Source organism: Notamacropus eugenii, chromosome 4 (assembly GCF_028372415.1).
Source record: "Notamacropus eugenii isolate mMacEug1 chromosome 4, mMacEug1.pri_v2, whole genome shotgun sequence".
In the NCBI taxonomy this organism is placed as follows: Eukaryota; Metazoa; Chordata; class Mammalia; order Diprotodontia; family Macropodidae; genus Notamacropus; species Notamacropus eugenii.
The window spans coordinates 289,994,435-290,017,065 of NC_092875.1; the positions used below are offsets into that span (position 1 = coordinate 289,994,435).

Consider the following 22,631-nt stretch of genomic DNA (forward strand, 5'->3'; position numbering starts at 1 on the left):
ATTCTCTTTTGCATAGTTCTGAGATTAAACTTGTGGAGTCCTGGCTACATTTACTATGAATAATTGCCTTCTCCTGACCCAAAGTCTCCCTGCAATTTCAACTAGCTCCTTGGTCCTTCTTCGGATCCTAATTGTTGTGTGTATGGCTTTGTCTTTTGTTATTAAACAGTACTTTTGCCCCAAGTATGGGAACATCTTGATGATCATTTAAGGTGACACTGACCCTGTCTTTCTCATGCTTGAGATAGGTGCATGGGGTTTAATCTATAGTTTTGTGTTATCCTCAGATTAAAAACACAAAATGGCAAATATGTATACTCCATCTTTGTGGTCAGTGGAACCCATGTTCTCCATTAGTAACTTCATGATATCAAGAACCTCAACATGGTGAGTGGACCCCAGTGATAAATTTATAGGAGGACATGGACAGGGGTCACATAGGATAGACAGACATGGATGGGTTATACTTTGAATCATTGAAGGAGTACCTAAGTCAATGAGATCACAGAGTCAATGAAGTGGCTTCCACATGGTGGGGCTGTAATCTGGAAAATCCATGTAAAATTTTTTGACCCTCCCTTCATACCAGACAAGAAGTCTGAATTATTGGATAAAAGATAAAATATGCTCATATTATACAATACTATACATATATTTTATGCATTTCTGAGTTTCTAAACTTCTTTGTCATCTGCTGGTCTTTATGTTGTCTGTGGCTTCTGTAAAACTCCCCCAAAATTCCTATTTAATTTCTTATGCCGCCACAAGATTTATCAAAACCACAACAGGAAGAGTCATGATTTGAAAGAGATAGCTATAATTGTGTAGGAATCATTTTAGTGTTTTGCAACCAAGAAAATCTTTCAAGGCTTTTTTTAGTTAATCAATAAATATTTAAGCACTTACTATGGACCATATTAAGTTCAGGGGATACAGAAAGAGGCAAAAGAAGATTTGTACCCCCAAGGAGCTTATAAATGAATGGAGGTAGGAGATAACAAGCAAGCAAAAATGTACAAGCAAGTTACAAACAAGACAAATAGGAAGTAAATAAGAAAGGGAAGGCATGAGAATTTAGAGGGATTCAGAAAGGTTTCCTGTAGAAAATGAGATCTTAGTTGGGGTTTAAATGAAGATATTGAAGGAAGTAGGGAGAGATGAAGAGGAAAAGCATTCCAAACATGGAAGACAGTGACAGAAAATGGCTGGAGCTAAGGGACAGTGTCTTGTTCATGGAATCACCTAGAAGCTAGTGTTCCTGGATTAAAGAATATGCAACAGGGAGTAACGTGGGAGAAGACTGGAAATGTGGAAGGGGGCTAGGTTATGAAAGGCTTTGAATGCTAGATGATTTTGTACTTGATCCTGGAGGCAAGAAAGAGACTTTGGAGAGAGGCAGGGATGTGGTTGGACTACACTTCTATAATTGAGAGGATAGATTGAAGCAGGACTACGAAAGTTGTCTAAGCTTGAAGTGATGAGGGTCTGCACCAGAGAGGTATCAGTGTCAGATGAGAAAAGGGAGCATACTGGAGAGATATTAAGAGGGTGAAACTGGTAGGCTTTTAGGAATGAGAGATAGTTAGGAGTCAAGGATGACACCTTGGCAAGTCGGGAGAGTTTTCAAAAATGAATGCTAAGCTTGAGAGTCAGTCCGTACTCAGAATCCTGGGGACTGAAGTCCTCTGAATAACCACCATCAAGGTCAGAGAAAAGTCAATATCTAATCAACCTCAAACATTACCCTGCATCCCTCAGATCTGACTGCTCAACACAAAGACAGCCTGGGTCAGGCAAGCCACAGGTCCCATCCATTCTGATGGCGGTGATGAGGTGTTAGACTTGGTGTGTAAGACCTTGGTGTGTAGACTCTGCTGTGTAAGAAGAGCATATGTAAACTATACCCTACCCCACCTCATCCACATGGGCTAAGTATCTACCTTCCATTCTTTTTCATGTATCTTGAAACATTTAATGACACATTTCATTTCTCCTTGGCTGTCCTATACAAAGAGTCAATTAAATTTTCCATATAGTGGCTGACTGGGAACTGCATTTGGGGTTTTTGTGTAATGACTTGGATAAAGGTTACTTGTATTCAAATCCTGATTCTTGGATAAAACATAGTTCCCTAAGCTCAATTTCCATGTGTGAGAAAAGTTTCTTTTTTAATTTCTCTCGTTTTCTACTATTTCTCTAGACAAATTGTGATGTCTCTAAGGACTTTTGTAGTCCACCACAAAGTATCCAACGCAAACATTGCATCCTTGTCTTTTCTGTCAAGTCCTGCATTTTGTCTGTTTTCTTCTTTACTTCATTTCCTTTAAGTTCTGGACACCAGGCTGTGAGAGGATGACAGGTTTCAAAAGGTCATTTTTAAATAAAGAATTGTCTGTGTAGATTCTTGTAAGGGGTTTTGTGTGTGTTTGGCGGAGTTAAAAAAAAGTTTGATTCAATCAGTATAGAAGGATGATTAATCTTTTTTTCTTTGTCATCCCACTGCTAATGTTTTTATAAATGCATTACTGGAATAATTAACAAATTCAGGCAGAAAAATTACAATACTTTTTGTGTCTCAAAAGGAAAGGAAACTAAATTGTCAAAAAGCAATGCATCTTAGCAAAGGCAATGTTATTCCTCTTTCTTTTCTTAAGAAAGGCTCATTGATGTGTTCTATGCGCTCAGAAGCCAGGGCTAATTCTTTTCCCCTAAAGAACTAAAGTTAATAAGATGAGATAAGGAATAATTGTTAATCACTTGCTCTGGGTTAATGCAAATTGTTTTCCTACAGAGATACAACTAATAGGAAATTTCAGTTTCACAATATGGGGCAGAAATATTATTGAACTGCTCACTAGAGTGAAGATGGCTGCAATTTCTGGGTTTCTCGGCATCTGCAAAGTTTGGTGTATACTATGACCAGTACATGAAATTTGCATCCACTGAAGTGAAACTCCCTTCCCACACATCCTTTCAGATTTTGCAGGTAACCAAATTTTGTTAAGAGGCATCATGGGTAATAGAGAAGAGCGCTGATCAGGAAAATCTGACTTCCAATTCTGCCTCTAATACTATGTAGCCATAGGCAAGACTTAGATTTTGAGTCTCAGTTTCCCTGTCTATGCCTATGGTATCCATCACCCTTATAGGCTATTGTAATACTAAAGTTAGATAATACACACAAAGCAGTTTTGAAACTTTAAATTGTCAATTATTATTATTGATAATGTTTGAGGAGCAGCCATTAAATGAAGTGGTTTTTTTTGCCTTTTTAAGCTGATCCACCTACCCCTTTGTGTGAAAAAGCTCAATAAGATCATAGAATCACTGCTATAGAAATGAAAGGGACCTTAAATGCCATCTCATGCCAATATTTTCCTTACTCCTCCTGTTTTCCTGTTCTTTCAAATCTGTAACTTTAAACAAAAGCACAGAAACAAATGCACAATAAATCATTAGGGTAGACTAATTGCAGACTTTTCATACTCAGAATGCCCTTTAAGTTCCACAAAAGCCCTGGAGTTGACATGCTGAATCTTGTATATTGACTTCTGCCTGGGCATAGGGTCAGTCTGAAATGGAATGCTGCTTGATAGACAATGCAGTCAGGATTTCCGTGCTACAGACACCGGGATTCTTGTTTAGTTTCCTCTCTTAGACACATGCACAAAGTAATTGGAGGCTGTGGAGTGAAGAGCATTAGTGTTGTTTATAAAACATCTCTTAAAGCTTAAAATAATAGGGGTGTGTACGTGTGAAAGCCAAAATCATGTGTATGGCCAGGACTAACCAGTGTACAGTATTTTTCCGCACCACCTTGTCCCCCACTTTACCTTCCCGAAAATATGGAATTTTGTGCAGCACTCTGAAATAAGTGGAGTCCTTCCCTCCCACAGTGCAGTGCTTCCATTTAATTAGTCATGCTCATTTGTGTAATGCTACTCTAACGCTGCCTGCCTAGCTACAAAGCCTCAGGTGTGTGAGTCTAGTGTCTGATGCAGTCTGCCCCTTTCTAATTAATTTTAGGGCGCAGTAATTCCCAGACAGACTTTCTCGTTGGCCTTCAAAAACAGGGGAGTTGGAAGAAGAGAGAGCTCTTGTCTTTGCCACTTTTTTAGCAATCTAAGAGAAGATGAGACAGTTTTAGGCTAGTGCTCTGAAGTGGGAGGGCATTTATTCCTCTGGCCTTAGTTTTGCTTTTTTGTTGGCTTTTTTCTTTATTTTTTCCTTTCCTTCTCCACTGGAGACTTGCTGTGGCTTTGCAGGGCTTCAGTCTGAAAGGTAAAAAAGAAAGAGGCGGGGAAAATAACCGTGAGAGTGTAGTGAGTAACCTCTAGTGCCCCGACCAATCAATCATTTTCAGTTGCAGGTTTACTTGCGCTGCAGCAAAGCCCGAGCTCGGTGTTGTCCGCGTATGGGGCTTCACAATAGTGAGGTTGTTTGACCGACAAGTCGGGAGAGGGGCTCTGAGAGACACCCGGGTGCCGAGCTTGGGAAGAGAGGAGAGTAAGGGAGGACCCCGGCTCGCCAGGGGGATCGTGCGCCCCGCTCTGCCTCTGATGGATGGGGGGCAGCTAGGAGCTCTCATAGTCAGGGCTGGGGGAGGGCTTCACTGACAGTCACTTACGGTGAACTCTCCGTCAGGAGAAAGACAGCTCCAGGGTAGGGATCCAATGCAGATCACAAGTGACAGCTATGCCTTCCGTACGGCATGAAAGGGGTTCTATATTTTACACAGGTGAGTTATTTCTCTTTCAACTTCTCTTTACTTCCTCAGCCTCCCCTACCCACCCACCCACCCAACCTCATGAAGTGCTCCGTTATTTGACAGATTAGATTCTAATGCTACTTTTGTTAAAGATTTTAATATATTGTTACAAATGCGAACACAGATAATGACCCTGACGTTTCTTTATTTTAATGAACAAGTTTGAACCTGAATGTGAATAGTAAGATACTGTTTAAAATAATTGGTAGCACTCCCGTATTTTGTTTCCTTCTGTTTTTCTCTTTGCGTATTTGGAAGGAGAAAAACAAAACAAAACCAAACACACGTTGTGGGCTATTCAGAAGGGTTATTCCAGAGCAGAACAACTTGTCTCAAGGTCTGCCACTGACATTTCCTTTGTATTTTTTTTTCTCTTCTCTGATAGGACTCCATCGGCAGATGTTGCAAACACCTCTGCAGAATAGAAATTGATCACTCAGTCCAAATACTTAATTCAAGGTACTATCTACTGTCCTAAAAACACATTAACATGTGAAGCCTTGTCTGGAGATGGTATGCTGGCAATGAAATTGAAATTGTCAAGGAACAGTTTGAAACACAAATAAAGGAAGGGAGTAACCTTGTAAAATATTCGAGTTTGCAGAAAAACGCGTGTAAGTTTGTCACTTCTTGGCTGCCTTGATTGGTTTTTACTTATCTCTACTACTTTTCTGTGTTTATTTTGATATTTGAGTTTCTGTTTTACTCTCGTTTTCTCCCTTTCCCTCTCCTCTTCTGACTCCACAGATCTTTGACAACCAGGAAACAAGCATTTGGTCTGTTTTGCAATACTGAAACCTCTACAATGAAGTCCTATTGCTGGACTCTGGTTTTGGCTGTCCTGGGCACAGAACTGCTGGGAAGCTTCTGCACCACTATCAGATCCCCACGGTTCAGAGGGCGTGTGCAGCAGGAACGAAAAAACATCAGACCCAATATCATTCTTGTGCTCACAGATGATCAAGACGTGGAGCTGGGTGAGAGACTTTTAAAGAAAACTGTTTCACCTCCGTTGCATAAGTAATTCCACTACTTTCTAGCCTCCAAAAGACAAGTCCGTGTCTTTTCTGCCAAGTCAGTGTGCCTATCAGCTGACCTAGTTTTAGCAACGAGATTTTATGGGACATAAGGTATTATATTTTGCATTTTACCACTTCCTTTGACTGTCTGGAGCTTGACATAATCTGTTTTGAGGGGAAAATTTATTTGTGGAAGCCAAAAATTTGACCTTGCAAGTTGGAAGCTGTTGGCAAACAGATCAAATACTGTTTAGGCAAAAACATTTCTAAAATTGTGAAACTCGAGTATGTATAAAGTATATGGATAGAGATATATAATAAAGAAGAGGATGGCATCATATTTGCCTACAAAAATGAAGCTGCAATGTTTTGCAAATTGTGTGCTGTTAAAATTGGTCAGGTAGACACTATCAACTTTAGGAATTATGGCTATTTCTATGAAGAAAGCATATAACCTGGGTAACTTAGAACACAACCCAATGTCAGAGTTTTGAGGGTAACCCTAATAGGATCCACAGTTTTCTATTTAGTAGTTACACTGTAGTCAAATCATGCTTCTATTTGCTTCTTCTGCTCTGCATCATTTACCTAGAACCAATCCCCTGGGGATGGAGTATGGGAAAGAGGGAAGAGAGCATTTATTAAGTACCTACTATATGCTATGTACTGTACTAATCCCTGGGGACACAAATACCAGCAGCATGAGAGTTCTAACTTTCATGGTACTTATGTTCTAAGAAGGAGAGAAGGACCCTACATGAGGGAAAAGTGGTTGTCTAGGAGAGAAGTCTAGAGACTAAACTGAGAAAGAATGAAATGAACATGGTAATAATCACTTCTAAAATAGCCATTCAGGCAGAGGAATAGGAGAGCATGCCCTCAGGGCAGTGGTTTTTCCAGGGACAGAGGATGATTGATGAAATGGTTGAAAAGTCCAAAGAATACAGCACTGGGGTGAAATGAGCATGACTAGAGCCCTTCCTGAAATAGTGGTCAGGGAGAGGCACTCACCAGTTGGCAAGACTGGGCCTCCCAGCTTAGATTTCCTGAGGTTTAGGTTATCCATAGGGGTGTGCTCATAAATTTTTAACAAGCAGCTCTCCTCCCCCCCAAAAAAGTACTCATGACACTTTTCAATTTAATCTGCTCCATTAACCTTTTTTCCATTGCTTTCTTAAGTCTAGAAAAACAACAAAACAGTAAAACAAATCTAGATTTGTAGTATTTACCAATTTCCAAGGTGCAAATACTCACATTGAAAAGTTAATAGTGAAGTTCCCTCCTGTTATACCCCTGCACCTGTTTCTGCCAGGCGTGAGAGTCAACATTATGCAGTGGAGGGAGAGCTGGATTTGCTTTAAGAAGCTCTGGGTTCAAATTCTCCATCTGCCACTTCCTCCCTATATGATCATTTTAAAGCTGCTTTAAGCTCTGAATCTCAGTTTCTTCGTCTATAAAATGAGAAGGTCAACTTGACCACTAAGATCTGTGATCCTTTGAAATTAGGATCAGTTACTTCTCCCCCTAATTGTCTAGATCATATTCTCATGTGCCCCAACTTGCTAAGAATCAGAACACTCTCCTCTAGTTTGATCACTGGACTGAAAATGAGCTTGCCTGGGTATTCTACTTAGACCCTCAGTTATGCTAGAAAGAAGGGAGAGAGGGAACAAGTTTCAGCTCAGAAAGTCCTTTGAACATTGACTTCCTTTTCACTGCAAAACTGGAAAGAAGATGCACATCTCCAAGTCTATGTCACTTTGCAGACCATCATATAAACAGTTTACTTGAGATAATATAAGATAATTCATAAAAAAAAATTTTCCAAAGCTTTCCTAAGCACCAACTGCCAAAATTCCTTTCCTTCAAAGCCCAGCTTGGGCCCCTATTCTGCCTCCTCAGATTCCTCCCTCATCCTTCTCCAACTTGAAAGTGATCTCTTCCTGCTCAAATTACTCATTTCACTTTATCTGGACTTCTCCTTTGTGCTTATCACAATATTTATTGTGACTCTTTTTGTGATTTGCTTTTATTTACTTATTGTGATATTTATTTTTATATACATTCTTTTTTTCTTTTTTAAACTAAACTTTCTGAAAGCAAGATTTATGTGGTATTCATCTCTATGTTCCGAGTTCTTAGTGCCTTATATGTAGAAAACCCTTAATGTTTTTTAGTTGATTAGACAAACTAGCAACACTTCCCAATTTGTCTAACACTGTGCCACTTGCCTCTGGGCCTTGTCAGCCCAATACAGGGCTTATTCTACTCAGTTCTGAGCTGTCCAGAGAGCACCACAACTGCCTGAGCCAAACTGTGACATCTTGTCACTTTACCTAAGGTCACCATTTCCTTGATTTTCTTCTTTTGTGCTCTTCAGTAAATGTTTATTGAATTGGATCCCATTGTTGATCCTGAACATAATTCAATTCAATGAATTTTTCTCAGATCCTTGCATATGAAGACATAGGGCTGTGTGCTCAGCATCTAACAGCAGAAATGAAAGAGTACTTATCCTCAGGAAACTTGAATTCTATTAAAGGAATTGGGCAAGTAGCTAATAAATAAGAGGGAAGAAGGAAGGAATATGAAAAACTTGGGAGATCAAGAATGATGTTGAATATTAAGTAGCTCATCAGCTGATCTGAATATGAAGTTAAGAATTCTACCTATCCTGGAAATGTATGCTAGAGATAAGAGACAAAGTGATAGAGGAAAGGTAACAGTAGGAGTTAAATAAGGAGGATCAGCCAATGTTTTATGAACCTACAATTGGTTAATAGTTTTATTAAATAGACACTAGTGGCCTTAGCTCTCAGAAATGATTGCAAGGGTTAGAAATTGTTCTAAAATTATTACTCATGACAGAGGAGGATATTTTGCTTTAATATAACTCATAAATCAGGGATTCTACTGTGAGGTATATCACATTTATTTTAATTGTAAACTACATTGATGGTCAGCCTGCCACAGTGAAGACTGAAAGACCTGGTTTCAAGTGCTACCTCTAATTCATATAAAGAATTTTCTTGGTAGCCACATTCACTACTTGACCACATCCAAATGCATGGAACAGCAATGTCACAGTAGTATGACCAGAGACAAGTCACTTAACTTAGTTCTTGAGGTAACCCTCATGAAACCTCAGGACCTAAAAAATAAACTAATGATCAAGAAAAACAGCAAGTCAAATAAGCATATAAGATAAATAATAAAAGCAAACCTAAACTCTTACGCTATTGTGTAGAACATTTCAATATTGTAGAACCAAACAAACAATGAGGAGTAAATCAACTACATGTTTATCTACCACACTTTTTTCTTTAATTTTTTAAAAATTGATATCTTTGTTTTATGTCACATAATTTTTAAAAATCTTACTCCTCTCCCCCTCCCCACCACCCAAGAAAGTTACATTTATTTTAAATTAATTTAACAAAAATTTATACCTCCCTGTGAAGGGAGCTGCTTCGTATAATAACTACATTTTCCCTACTTTTCCCCACTTAATTCCATACATGTCTTTTTGGAAAAAGAAAAATGAAATAATGGAGAATAGTTGACCTTTGGCCACAAAATTGAAACAACTGACTCTGTTTCTTCCTACTCTCTGACTTCTTGACCAGGTGTGAAAACCAGAAGCAGAAGTAGCAGGTGTTGTCTACACTAGAGAAGTTTTCTTTTTCATTCCCTGCACTGCTCTGACATTTAGGCCAAGGTTCCATTGCCATGTTGTTATACCATGCTACTGATAACATCCAATAAAATGTCAGCTCCTGAGAGCCTGAACTGTCTCATTTTTGTAGTACCTAACATGACATTGGCAAATCATAGGCATTTAATATTTATTTGTTGATTAATTGACTGATGCTTCATGATGATTCTGATGATGTCCATCTCTTTAGTTCCTTTACTCAATAGCACCATTTTGTTTTCAACTAATGAAATTCTAATGCCTTAAATAATGAATGAAAGTTTCTATGAATGTATCCCCCATTTTACAATGAAAGTCAATGAAGAATCATTAGAGTTGCATATGTGGAATTTTACTATTTAGTAGGCTATCGGTATGGACTATTCTTGGGTGTTTTTCATCACTGAATTCATCCATCAGGGTGTACTTATTGAGCCCTTGCTATGTGCCTATTACTGTGGTAGGTTCTGTCAAGGTAAAGAGAAGCTTTATAAAGCATAGCTTCTACCCTCAAGTAACTAGAATTTTCTTTGGAAAGATAAAAAAAAACACATACAGAGTAAACAGAATACAGGATAAGGTAGTTTTTAAAGAAAAAAGTTACTGCTGTGGTCAAAAGCAGCAACATTCTCTATGACTAGATTGAGGCCAGGAAATTGTGTTTTTTACTTTGAGGGTATAGCTGTCTATGAGTTAGGAATAACTTCCTCCCAACAATCTTTGTGTATTATTTCTTTGGACTTTTTTTTTAACTTGTACTAAAATGACCTTGCAAGTATTTAAATCCTTTCCTTGTATAGCACCATCATGCATTAGCACCTAGAATGTTGTGTGTAGATGTGGTCACTATTCCTCTAATAAGATACCACTAAACTCTAAAAAGGTCCAAAGAGAGCAAAATAATCAAGATTATGGAGCTTTTTTCATATTACAAGAGATTGAAGAATGAGTGACCACAAAGGCAAGAGGAAGTAGTAGCTAGAGTGCTCTAGTTCGAATCAGGAAGACCAAGGTTCAGATAATCACCTCTGACATTTTGCTGCATGTGGGATCATGTGCAGACCACTTAACCTTTCTGATGTTCAGGCAACTTTCTAAGACTTTAAGGTATAGAGGTCTGGCAATCTGGATTTCTGGAAGGAAGTACTATAATAATGCGATTACAGTTTCTTCAGGCATCTCTATTTTAAGTGCCTACTATAGGTACAACACTTTATTAAGTGCTGGAAATATAAAAATGAAGTAGATAAAGTTTCTGTTTCCAATCAGCTTATACTTTAGTAGGAGAGATAGGACATTGGCACAAAATTCCTAAAATACAAATTAGAACATGAGGAAACTTAGATATAGAGAAGTTGAGAGATTGGTTCATCATACTTAGTGAAAGATTCAGGACCAAAATTCAGATCTCCAGACTTGTTGTCTAGTTCTAGCATACTTTTCATACTTCAAGAAGATTAAAATATATATTTCAAATCCAAATTATTGAAAATTGTGATATTTATATTAAAAGCAGTAATCAGTTCTAGAATTGTTAAGATGAATCATAGGATTAAAATTTTTAAACTCGAAAAGACCTTATGGTTCAATTCCCTCATTTAATAAGTGAGAGGCTATGTATGAGTTGCTCAAGTTCACAGGGTTATTAAATAAGTAAAAGAGCTAAGGTTCCAATCCTCTAGTTTCAAGTTTAGCACTCTTTCCAGTACTCTCAGTTGTCCTCCCTTACTTCCACAATCAACATGATTGCCATCATCTGTAACCTCAAAAGTTGCTTTCCTTTTAGAAAAGCAAATCTAAGAATCTGTGCAGCAGCCCTCCTGTGTATGTCTGGGTCCTTGCTGATATACCATCTAACAGATGCTCTTCAAAAGTATCGCTTGTTGTCATTTTCAGAAACAGAATTCTGAATTGATCATACAGACCATTGCTTTGATCCTATGCAGCATTTGTTGTATTATTATACTTTCTTCTATGGATCTAGAGCTGATACTGAGAACATGGTAGTATAAGTCTTCTGTATCAATTGCACATCAGACAAAATAGCTCATTTAGGGAGCTAAAGAGCTCTGTGAAGTTAAAGATGCCATGCTGTCTTTTCAGAGTGACTATTTTGGGCTTTCATGGCCCTGTGTCTTTCTGGAAGAAATAATCAGTTTTGGTTTCCTGGATAAATTCCAGATGGATTTATTTTCTAACTCTTCTCCCCTCTAATCTAAATTGTTATTCTCTTCTGGTTTTAGCAGAAAGCATTATCATTTCCTATGGACCAGCATCTACAGTTTTGGTAAAACAGCATATGCCTAGTACTCTGATGTTTTTGGCATTCTCAAAGTTCTCAGTATGAAGCATTTTAAGCCAGAAAGTTGTCCTTTTAGGCTTCCATACTTCTTTGTCATACTTTGCAATTTAGAGGGGATCAGGGTAAGAGGAAAGAGAGAGGAAGATTAAATGTAAATTTTATATATATATGTATATATACATATACATATATATAATTATATATGTATATACATATAAAAACAAAATAATAAAGATCACATATAAAGAAGAAAGCTTATATGTGAATATATAACATTACATGTTAAACATAGACTACCTCACAAGAATATAGTAAAATTCACAAAGAATTCTGAAAAATAAAAGGAGTTGAATATATGAATTGTCTATCAAAATCCATCATGAAAAAGGAGTTATTTAATTACATGTAGAGATTCAAGTTTCTACAGGTAGGTGAATCTCAGCATGTCACTGTTATTTCTGTGCTGTCTCTAGAGAGGATCAGACATGTCTCATAGCTACAAAATGTGTCAGTTCATAGGGATGATGCCAATATATCTTCTAGAATTTCTGACTGTGTGTATTTTTCTTGACTTGGGATAAAATGACTTTGGTAGAAGCTATCAAGAGATCATTTTTTCAGAAACTGCTTCTTTAAAACCTCTATCCCCAGCATGGTTTTTGGGATATATAAGCTGAAGTTTTGAAATGTTTGAAGTTAATGTCATAGCCAGTTCAGGAGAAAGGCAGTATGCAGTAGTAGAAAAAATAACATACTTAGTGTCAGACTACCTGGGTTTTAGTCCCTCACTCTAATACAGACTTGGGCATTTCACTTAACTTTTCAAGCCTCAGTTTCTTCACCTGTAAAAATGGGGTGATGATGATGGCTATAAATTATATAGAGATCTAAGAATAGTAGAGCCACCGTATCTGACTGCAACATCACAGATAAACTTCTAGAGGGAGTGGAAATAGTACTTAAAAAAACAAAGATAAGAAAGCCATGTGGATCAGGTGAAGTTTTCTTACAACAGGTCCGTGTTACATGCAAAAGCATTTTGAAGGTTTTGACAGACTGATGCTCAATGTATCTAAAGAAAGAGAAGATATCAGAGATGTGGGAAAAGGTGATCAAGGAAACATTAATAATTAACGACTCATATGCCTAATTTCCGTACTATATAAAATTTTAATTTTTATGAGAATAATCTTTATGCTGTGCATCAAGGGTATACTTGATAAGAGTATTAGAATAGGCAGAGATTCAAAAATGATATTTCACAGTAGAAAACATCTTTATTGACCGAAAGGTATAAAGAAGACAAGATCCCCATGGTATTTATTGTTTGTTGATGATTAACAAATGCACTTAATTTGGCAGAACAAAATACCACTTTAAAGACAAGTTGGCACGTGTGTGTGTGTGTGTGTGTGTGTGTATGTATGTATCAGAATTGCTTGAAATTCCTTGAAAGATATGTCAGTATGGAAAATCTTGTTCAATGACCCTCTGGACATTCATAGCAAGTGAGGCCTTAAAAAGAGAGAGCTGCTTACCAAAAGCTTTTGCCACTTTTGTGGAGGAAATCTGGGGCAGACCTGAAGAATAATCTGCAATAGTGAGGTTGTCCAAAAGTTCCCCAGTCTACATGACATTTAACTGATTGCATTGATGCCCAGAAAATTGAAGAGCCTACTAAAAGAGATCTGTGCTTACTCACAAGACTTGGACTGATTGATTATTCATACAGGGAAGGGTGAATCCATTGTCTAGACTGAATATGCATTTAGACAGACAGACTATAGATCTTGTCCCTCCATATCTTGTAAAGACTGCAAATGGACAATAGTTACACCAAGAATTGAATAGTGGGAAAAGAGCAGGCTAGCTTGCCTTTGGGGAACTGCAAATTTATTTTTGATATCCCCAAGTTTCTCCCTAAAATAAAAGTTTATCAATTTATTACCATTGGTAGTGTGGTAGATACTAGTGCTGGGGTGTGGAGTCAGGAAGACCTTAATTCCAATACAGACTCACATATTTACTAGCTGTGTGACCCTGGGTAAGTCACTTAATCACTTGCCTGTCTCAGTTTCCTCAAAGGCTAAATGGGAATAATAATGGTGCCTACCTCCCACAGTTATATTTATAAAGAACTTGCCACATTGCCAAGCACATCCTAAGGACTCCATAAATGCTAACCATTGTCATTATCATTATATGCCTCCAGCGATGTTGTATGGCTATGAGCCATACGATTTCTACAGAACCAAATTTGAGGCTCATCCAAAGGGCAATAGTACTGTAAGTGTGAGTAAATTGTAACACATTACAAATAATTAATTACACAGAAGTGGTATAAAGGACATCATTAAACACTGTATAATTGAAAAAGATCAACTGCTTACATGGTAAGCATAAAGGAGAGCCAATCACCAGGCCCTGGTCTTTATCAGTGTCCTTAGTGTGTCAAGACAAGAAGGTAAAAGACACTAGAACATCTGGCAGGGCTCTACATGGCAACCTTCAGGGACAACATAAACGAAATTAATCGAACAGGAGGGGCAGTCACAGATGGGTCACTGGAAGGAATGTTCACATTGATGAGTTTGAAGATTTAGTGATACATGAGTTTTACTGCTTTATTTAAAGCAATATTTATTTGTCTAAATGTATTTATTAATTTTTATTAATATGTAATAGAATCATATAAATATATAATATAATTAATTATTAGTCATTTATTTCTTTAAGATTTATCTAATTCTGCTCAGAAAACCCCCACCAGCCCATTGTTAAAATGGTACTAAGAATGAGAGCTATACATATTGCAAACAAAAGCAACCTTCAGTCTAAAGTATAGAAGTATAAAATACACATTTTCCCCTCCTCCATTTCCTTAAAAAAGGTAGCCTCATTTACTATCAAAGCAGTGACGACCCCAGATATTATTCAATGCAACTTCCTCATGTTAAAAGGAAACAGAGACCTAAAATTACAGCCATCCTTCATTTTCAGAAATGGTATTTCTATTTTGCACACAAATGTCAGGGTGACCATGGTCATCCCCTTTGAATTTCAGCTTCTTTTTGAGAAATGCCTCAAAGAGAAGTAAACAGGTTCAAGCAAAGTCTTTAGGTTTTCATCACGAGTAAGGGACATAACAACGGGATGAACTCTACAACTTCGATTTCAACTGCCTAGAATTCATTTCACTTGTCTTTTTGATTCTTGGCTATGTCTCAAATCGTTGTAGTTGCTAGGATAAGTAACCACTAGAGAAATGAAATGTTAACAGTAGCATTTTTCTGCACATAGACTCCTTTCCTAAGAGAAAACACAATAAATGAAGAGGGTAGAACTGTCTGAGAAAACAGTAGTGATAGACAGAGTAGATGTAATTTATTTTATGCTACAGAGCACAGGGTAGATAGATGGTGTGGTGGATGAAGTATTAGACTTGAAGTCAGGAAGACTGATCTTCCTGAGTTCAAATCTTGTCTCAGACATTTATTAGCTGTGTGACCCTGTGCAAGTCACTTAATCCTTTTTAGTTCAGTTTCCTCCTCTATAAAATGAGCTAGAGAAGGAAATGGCAAATCACTTTGCCAAGAAAACCTCAAATGGGGACATGAGTCAGACAAAGCTGAAATGACTTTACAGGAACAATGTAGTGCATGGCAATGAATAGAGAATCTACCTCTCATATATCGTTTCTATGTGACCCTGGGCAAGTGACTTAACTTCTCAATGCTACAGAAAACTTTCTAAGTTGCCAAGCAGTTCCTGGATCTGAATTGGTAGAGGGAATTGTTCAGTGGAAGTTCCCTGAACCACTGAAAACATGTGGCCTCCCACAAAAAAAAAATACCATTTCACAGAAGGCTAACATGGAAAGACTGCCATAATTCACATTCAGGTAAACCACGTGTGAATCAGAATTCTTCCATAGATATCATAACCTGTGTGTCATTGGGCACTTGATCTCTATGGGTCTCAGTTTCCTCATCCATAAAATGAGGAGACTGCAATAGATGACATCTAAGATCTTTTCCTATACTAAACCTATTATCCTGATCCTATCGCTCTAAACTGTGATGACCAAATGAAATAATGATGTGAGCATATAAATTATTATTGGTATAGCAACTTGTTAACTAGAGATGGAAATAATCAATTAATAGATATTTAATAACCATTCTCAAAAATCTCAATTTTATCATCTGTAAAATAGAAATAATTTGAATATCAGTTTTATAGAGTTGTGAGAAAAGTATTTTATAGATATGGGAAATATCAATATTTCCAAAAGATTCAACATTTTGTCAGCATGAGTCCCCTTCTGCAGGTGCCTACCACAGCTCCTCCCTGCCCTGGTAGGTAGTTTAATGCATTGAATGGATTTGGATGACCAAAATAAGTCATGTGGAAGGTGACTGATGATGAACTTCTTGACTTTAGTCTGCAGCTTTTCGTCTTCAGATAACAACTGAGTGCTTTCAAACTTGGAGACTTGCCAGAACTTGTACTCTGATAACATAGCTTTCAAGGCTGTCATTTAATTCAACAAACTTCTATGAAGCACCTACTGTATGCCTGGAATTGTGATTTATAGCGGAGGTAAAAGGATAGGTATAGGAACTGAACCTGTGATTCCATGGTTATAGGGAACTCCCTAGTGAAAAAACTTCTTCTATCAATACAGATCTCTACAAACTAACATAATAGGGAATTGCTTAGATAACCAAGATGTTGAGTGAGTTTTCCAAGATCATATAGCTCTCAGTGGTGGGACTTGGACCTAGGTCTTCTTGCCTCCAAGACTGGCTTTGTCCATTATGCCATGCTACCTCTCTCACTGAAGATACAAAGATGAAAAATAATAATTACACCCAATATTTTCAAAGTACTTAAAAGTTGCAGCACATTTTATATACATTACCTCATTTGAACTTCACATGAAAACCTGGTGTTATAGGTACTGCAGGTGTTATTATCTTAATTTTATGAATAAATAAACTGAGACTTGGTGAGATTAAAGGACATTACCATGGTCAAACAACTAGTTAGTTGAAGGTGTAAGCTTCAAATGATTTCCTGACTCCAAATCTCACATTCTATTCACTATATTATCATGTCTTTCCAAAAGAGTTATATTATTATTGCCCTCAAGGAACTGTAGTCTCCTGGGAGATATAACATTATAAAAACATTGTTAAATGTTTTTATAAGATAGATTGTAGAATAGACACAGAAGGGATGCAAAATTTTCTATGAAAACCTTGAGCAGGGAGAGCTCAGCTAGACATATAAGGAAGGATTTCATGGAGGAGAGGGCAAATGGGCTGAGAGTTGAGGGAAAGAAGGATTTGAGTAAGTAGATACGTGAAAGACCTATAGCACAGTCATGGGGAATGCATGAATGTTTGGAATTGGCAGAAGGAATCATGGGTCACAGGATACCAAGGTTGGAAGGGATGACAGAAGTTATCTGATCTAATCCAAACCTTAACTGAATCTATTTTTCAACTTCTCTAGCAAGCTTAAATCAGTCCTTGCTTAATGACTTCCAGCGATAGAGAATCCTATTCTCCTAAGACATCATGTTCACCTCTGAACAATTGTTTGGGCATTTTCCATATATCAAATATAAATTTGAATCTCTATATTTTCTACCAGTTAACTCTAGCTTTACTTTCTGACCTGAGGCCAAGCAGAAAAGCTAAGGTGGCATAATGGAAAGAGTGCTGAACTCAGAATCACACATCTCATCTCTGATATGTACTAGATATGTGCCTTTAAGCAAATCACTTAACTTCTGTGAATCTCAATTTCTGCATCCATAAAATCAATATAATACTACCTGCCTTACAGGGATGTTGTAAGGCTCAAGTTAGAAAGCATATTTAAATTTTTTGTAAATCCTTAAATCCCATAAATACAATATAAATGTTATCTATCATTATTACTCCCTTCTAATAAGACAACTGTCACATTCCATCCATGTCTTCTCTTCTGCTGGCCAAACATCTTCAATTCATTCAACTAATGCTTGTATTTCATGGTCTCCCTAATATGCAGATGACCTTATCTGTATTTGTGCCAGTTTGCCAATCAATGTCTTTCCCAGAAGTGGCACCCAATACTAAATTCAGTATGTTTCATCTATAGACTGATGAGAACAGAGTGCAAGAGAGCTTAAAATATTAGGAGAGCACATTATGGTTTTCTTAATTCAGCTTGTCTTTTGGGGTTGATGTGTTACCTTGTTGATTCACAATAATCTTGAAGTCCACTAAGAACCCAAGATTTTTTTTCCAATGAACACACTCACAACTTCCAAATCATAGAGTTAATATTTTGAACTCGAGCATAAACTTCAGCTTTACCCATTAAACTTCAGCTTATTAGATTCTGCTCATCACTCTGAAATATTTAGATCCTTTTGGATCCTGATTCTGTCATCCAACTAATTAACTAGGTCTTTTGGGGTTTTTTTATTTACATATTTGACGTATTCATTCAAGTCATTGGGAAAATCTTTGAACATCACAGGACCAAGGACAGATCCCTAGGGTTCTCCACTAGAGAGCCTCCTTGCAGCAAGGGCTGCTTGGCCCATTTCTTTTCTAAATACCAGTCTTCATCCCAACACATACTTTCCTATATGCCTTCCTATTAAGTAGCTCATATTCAGTGCTTATCCCAAAATCAGTGCTACCTACATGCTATTCATTGACTCCAAAATTGGTTCCATTTTGTGCTCCCCTGAGCAGGTCAAAGTAGAAAAAGTAGCTAATATTTTCTTAAATAAAGTAAAGGAAATATTGCTTCACATGGCTCTCTCACTATCTCAGTGATAAAGTTTGTCTCCTGTTTACATAAGGCAATAAAAGCCTCTACAAGGAAAATATATATGTCCATACGTGTGAATAGATGGATAGGTAAACTGATCATATATAAAGTTAGATTATATTATTGAATGATTGACATTTATTCTTTTGGCTTCTGGTTTTTCAGTGGATAGCCTTTCATATATCTTGAATTGACATTGGCCAAAAAAAGCTGCATAGGCTTATTTGTTGGGGAGGAGTGGGACCTGTTGGAAATATAAGGTTTCAAACGCAACCCCCTTGATGTCAGTTCTCCATGTCATTTCTTGACAAGTTCTGAAAGTACTATTGGCTTCTAACCTGGGCTTTTCTGCAGCTTTTGGCAGAGGGTCAGGGATAGTGTTTGGCTGTAAAGGTACAGATCCATGCCTTTCTCCTTCACTGCCTCCCCCCACCCCTAATACATACAAATGAACATTTTTGTAAAAAATTTTCTTTCTCAGTTCTCCAAATGGGATGCACTGCATACTGCAGAATTATTTTCTTTTACCCAGGAAACCACATCTGAATTTGTTAAAACCTAAATTGGTAGAGTTTCTCTGCTATATAACTTGGAGAAAAGCTCCAGTTTAATTAAAAGAGTTTTGTCATTACAGTGGAGGTGATTTTGGTGAGAGGATTCATTTTTTTAATTAAAGAAAGCATTTTCATTTTCTCAAGAAGTTAATATGGCTTATGACTAATAATCCTGAGAACAACAGCATTTTGCTTGTGTTTTGGGAGAGGGGCTCTTTGGTGCTTGGCTATTCTATTGTTGGAAAGTAATCTTCAAAGGACTGCTGGCTTTTGAATTTGCTCCATATCAAAAATTCTCGCTTTAATTATCAGATTAGCCTGCATTTTTCCTTTGTGACTAAGGAGGAAAAAGGCTGAAATGTGCTTATTACACTGCAAAATACCTCAGATGGCAGGATATGAAATGTTTAATTTTGTGCTAGAAATGAGGGCTGATCAAATCATAGGCCCATTCAAACCAGGGAAAGAATGAATGAATCAGGGGCAAAGAACCATTAACCCACAAATGGGTTTTAAGGGGACTACGCTCACCAACCCTGGATTCTTTTGTGTCTTTCAGGATCCTTGCAAGTGATGAATAAAACAAGAAAAATCATGGAGCGTGGGGGAGCCACTTTTATTAATGCCTTTGTCACCACCCCTATGTGCTGCCCCTCTCGGTCCTCCATGCTCACAGGGAAGTATGTCCACAACCATAATGTGTACACCAACAATGAGAACTGTTCCTCCCCTTCCTGGCAGGCAATGCATGAACCACGCACATTTGCTGTGTATCTCAACAACACCGGATACAGAACAGGTAAGAGACAGTGGCCTTTGGGACTCAGTGTGTGTGGAAATTGTTCAGTTTTTCATAACCTATTTTCTGTTTTCCTGATCCCTTCAGCTGTTAACTTTCTCTACGTATTGAAATGGCGTTATTTTGTCTGTAGTTTGAACTGATACATGTACGTGTTATGTCTCCCTACGCCCAGAATGTAATCTTCTTGAGGTATGGGGCTTTGTAAATTTTTCTTTATGTTCTTATAACCTAGTCTTGTGCCTGGATCATGAAATAAACATTATTAAATTGAATAGAATTGAATCATTTAGCACCATCCCCCTTAATCATAGATAAATGTTAAAGAATATCCTAGGAAGAGATCTTTTGTAGATCTTTCCCCATGGGGTCTTGGGCCATATAATCTGTCAGCACTTAATATGTTATATTTATGAGCACTGATGTTGATTCTGATGATGCTAGAGAGTTGTCACTGACAGTTATTATTAAATACACATTCACAATGGAAATGAATCCCAAGAACATTAATAAAGTGATCACTTTCATAATAAGAGAGAGGGAAGGTTACACCTAGGGTCTTATCCTAAGCGTGTTTGCTCATATTAGAGGTTTTAAATTTATGGCACCTTTTATCCCAGGACTTAAATGCAATTTGCAAATCCATCCAACGTCCCTGAGGAATTACTAGATGGCAAGACTTCTTTTCACATTTTATAGCTGAAAGTGAAACTTCCAAAAATGGTGACCTGCTCAATGGCAGTCAAAACCAGATCCTTAACAACCGAGCCCTGCCTCCAGGCACCAAATTTTCTATCTCTTGATGGAAACATATAGTTAAATCACTACCTTTTAATTAGGTAATAAGCTTATACTATGGCCTTTGATAGCATAGACATAGCCAATAGGTAAGACCCTGATGATTCTGACATCCTCTCATGCAATCCAGAACCACTGTCCATGGTTTGTCTCCCCACCCTCCATAGGCATCTGAAACCAGAGATATTGGTGAAACAGCTCTTGCTAAGACATGACATATTCTGCCAGGGTGAATGAGGTGGTTTCTGGTTTGAACATTGGCATCCACTAGGGAAAATCTGTGCTTCAACTTACATGAAATTCCTGGGATGGGAAGGGTCAAAGAGATGAATAAAAAGGGACGTAAGCTAGTAGATGACATATGTGACAGTAGTTGTGATGAGTTGAGAACATCCTAATTGTAGTAGTAGTAGTACAGGGGAAATTCAGAAGTGAGGAAAATATTTGCAGCCAGTGATGGTATGTACATTCATGTTTCACATGCCAGCTGGTCCTTTTGAAAAGTTACTCTATGCCAGCTTTCTTCTTCAGCTGCATGCCCATCATCACTCCTCCACCCATTCAGACATGCAGAGACATATCTCACCAACACTTGATTGAAAAATTTGGGCCTGCTAATGGGCCTTTTGACTTGAAGATTAAATAAGATGGGACCCCTCCTTTTAGAAGCTTTGAGAATTCATTTAGGGCAAATTGTAAGACTTCCCCCCCATAGCAAGCTTTCCTTGTCAAATTTATTTTTTAAGTTGCATATTAAACTTGTAGTTTGTTAAGTCAAGTCAACAAGCATTTATTAAACACCTACCATATTCCAGGCACTGTGTGAAGTGCTGATGTTACAAAGAAGCAAAACCAGTCCCTGATCTCAAGAGCATCAAAACCTAACTGAGGAGAAAATATGCAAGCAACTATCTACAAACTATATACAGGATAAAATAGAGATAATCCTTGAGGAAAAATATTAAGATTAAGTGTATAGGGAAAGACATTTTGCAGAAAGTGAGACTTTAGCTGAGACTTGAAGTAATCCAGGAAAGATAGGAGGTGAAGATAAGGAGGGAAAGATTTTTAAAAGAGAAATATATATATGTACATATATATATATACATACATTCCTAATTTCTCTCAGCCAAAAGAGAGCTCTTCCTCAAATTTTGCTAGGGCACTGTTAGTCTTTCACCTTTGCTATAATAACTAAGAAATATAATACGTGGTAAAATGTTAGGAGCCTCTTACTATCCCTAAGATCAGCTATAAATCCCACTGTATGTTATTTAAGCTCATAACAATCTGGCTCATTCCCACTTTTCTGATATCCTTACTTACTCCTTTCTTGACTCTCTACAATTTATACATCCTAACTTGCTTGTTGATCCTCTCCCAATAGTCTCCATTTCTTGTATCTTTGCCTTTTTACTGGTTGTCCTTCATGCCTGAAATGCTCTCTAACTCTTTTAGAGAATTCCCAACTTCCTTCAAAACTTACCTCAAGCACATCTTCTAATAATAACATTCAGGTGGCCCTTTAAGGTTCACAAAGTACTTTACATATCTTTCCACATTTGATCCTCACAATACCTTTATGAGGTAGGTGCTCTCCTTATCCCCACTTTGCAGATGACACAGCTGGAACTAAGAGAGGTTAAGTGACTTACCCAGGGACACCCTACTGTCTGAGACAGGATTCCAACTCAAGTCCTTTTGTAGTACATGTTCAGCACTCTCTCCACTATACCACTCTATCCAATTGACCAAGCTGCATCTATACAACACCTTCCACATTCTCTACAGTTATTAGTGTCTTCCCTCTCCAAATCCATTGTATTGATTTTGTAAATATTCTTTGTATACTTATATATG

General features: G+C 37.5%; 1 protein-coding gene across 8 annotated transcripts in view; it reads left to right on the forward strand.

The window, feature by feature from the left end:
* The window catches only part of SULF1 (sulfatase 1), a 206,088-nt gene that overhangs the window by 107,190 nt on the left and 76,267 nt on the right, over positions 1-22,631 (forward strand). For 3 of the 8 annotated variants that reach the window (XM_072604795.1, XM_072604802.1, XM_072604796.1), the window contains exons 3-6: positions 2,792-2,986; positions 5,154-5,227; positions 5,516-5,745; positions 19,734-19,973. In XM_072604795.1, the coding sequence (XP_072460896.1) occupies positions 2,927-2,986; positions 5,154-5,227; positions 5,516-5,745; positions 19,734-19,973 (604 nt within the window). In that variant the 5' untranslated portion in view covers positions 2,792-2,926. Of the gene's footprint in view, positions 1-2,791; positions 2,987-4,211; positions 4,739-5,153; positions 5,383-5,515; positions 5,746-19,733; positions 19,974-22,631 lie in introns of those variants that run through there. The other 5 variants (XM_072604798.1, XM_072604799.1, XM_072604801.1 and 2 more) reach the window with 4 other exon arrangements.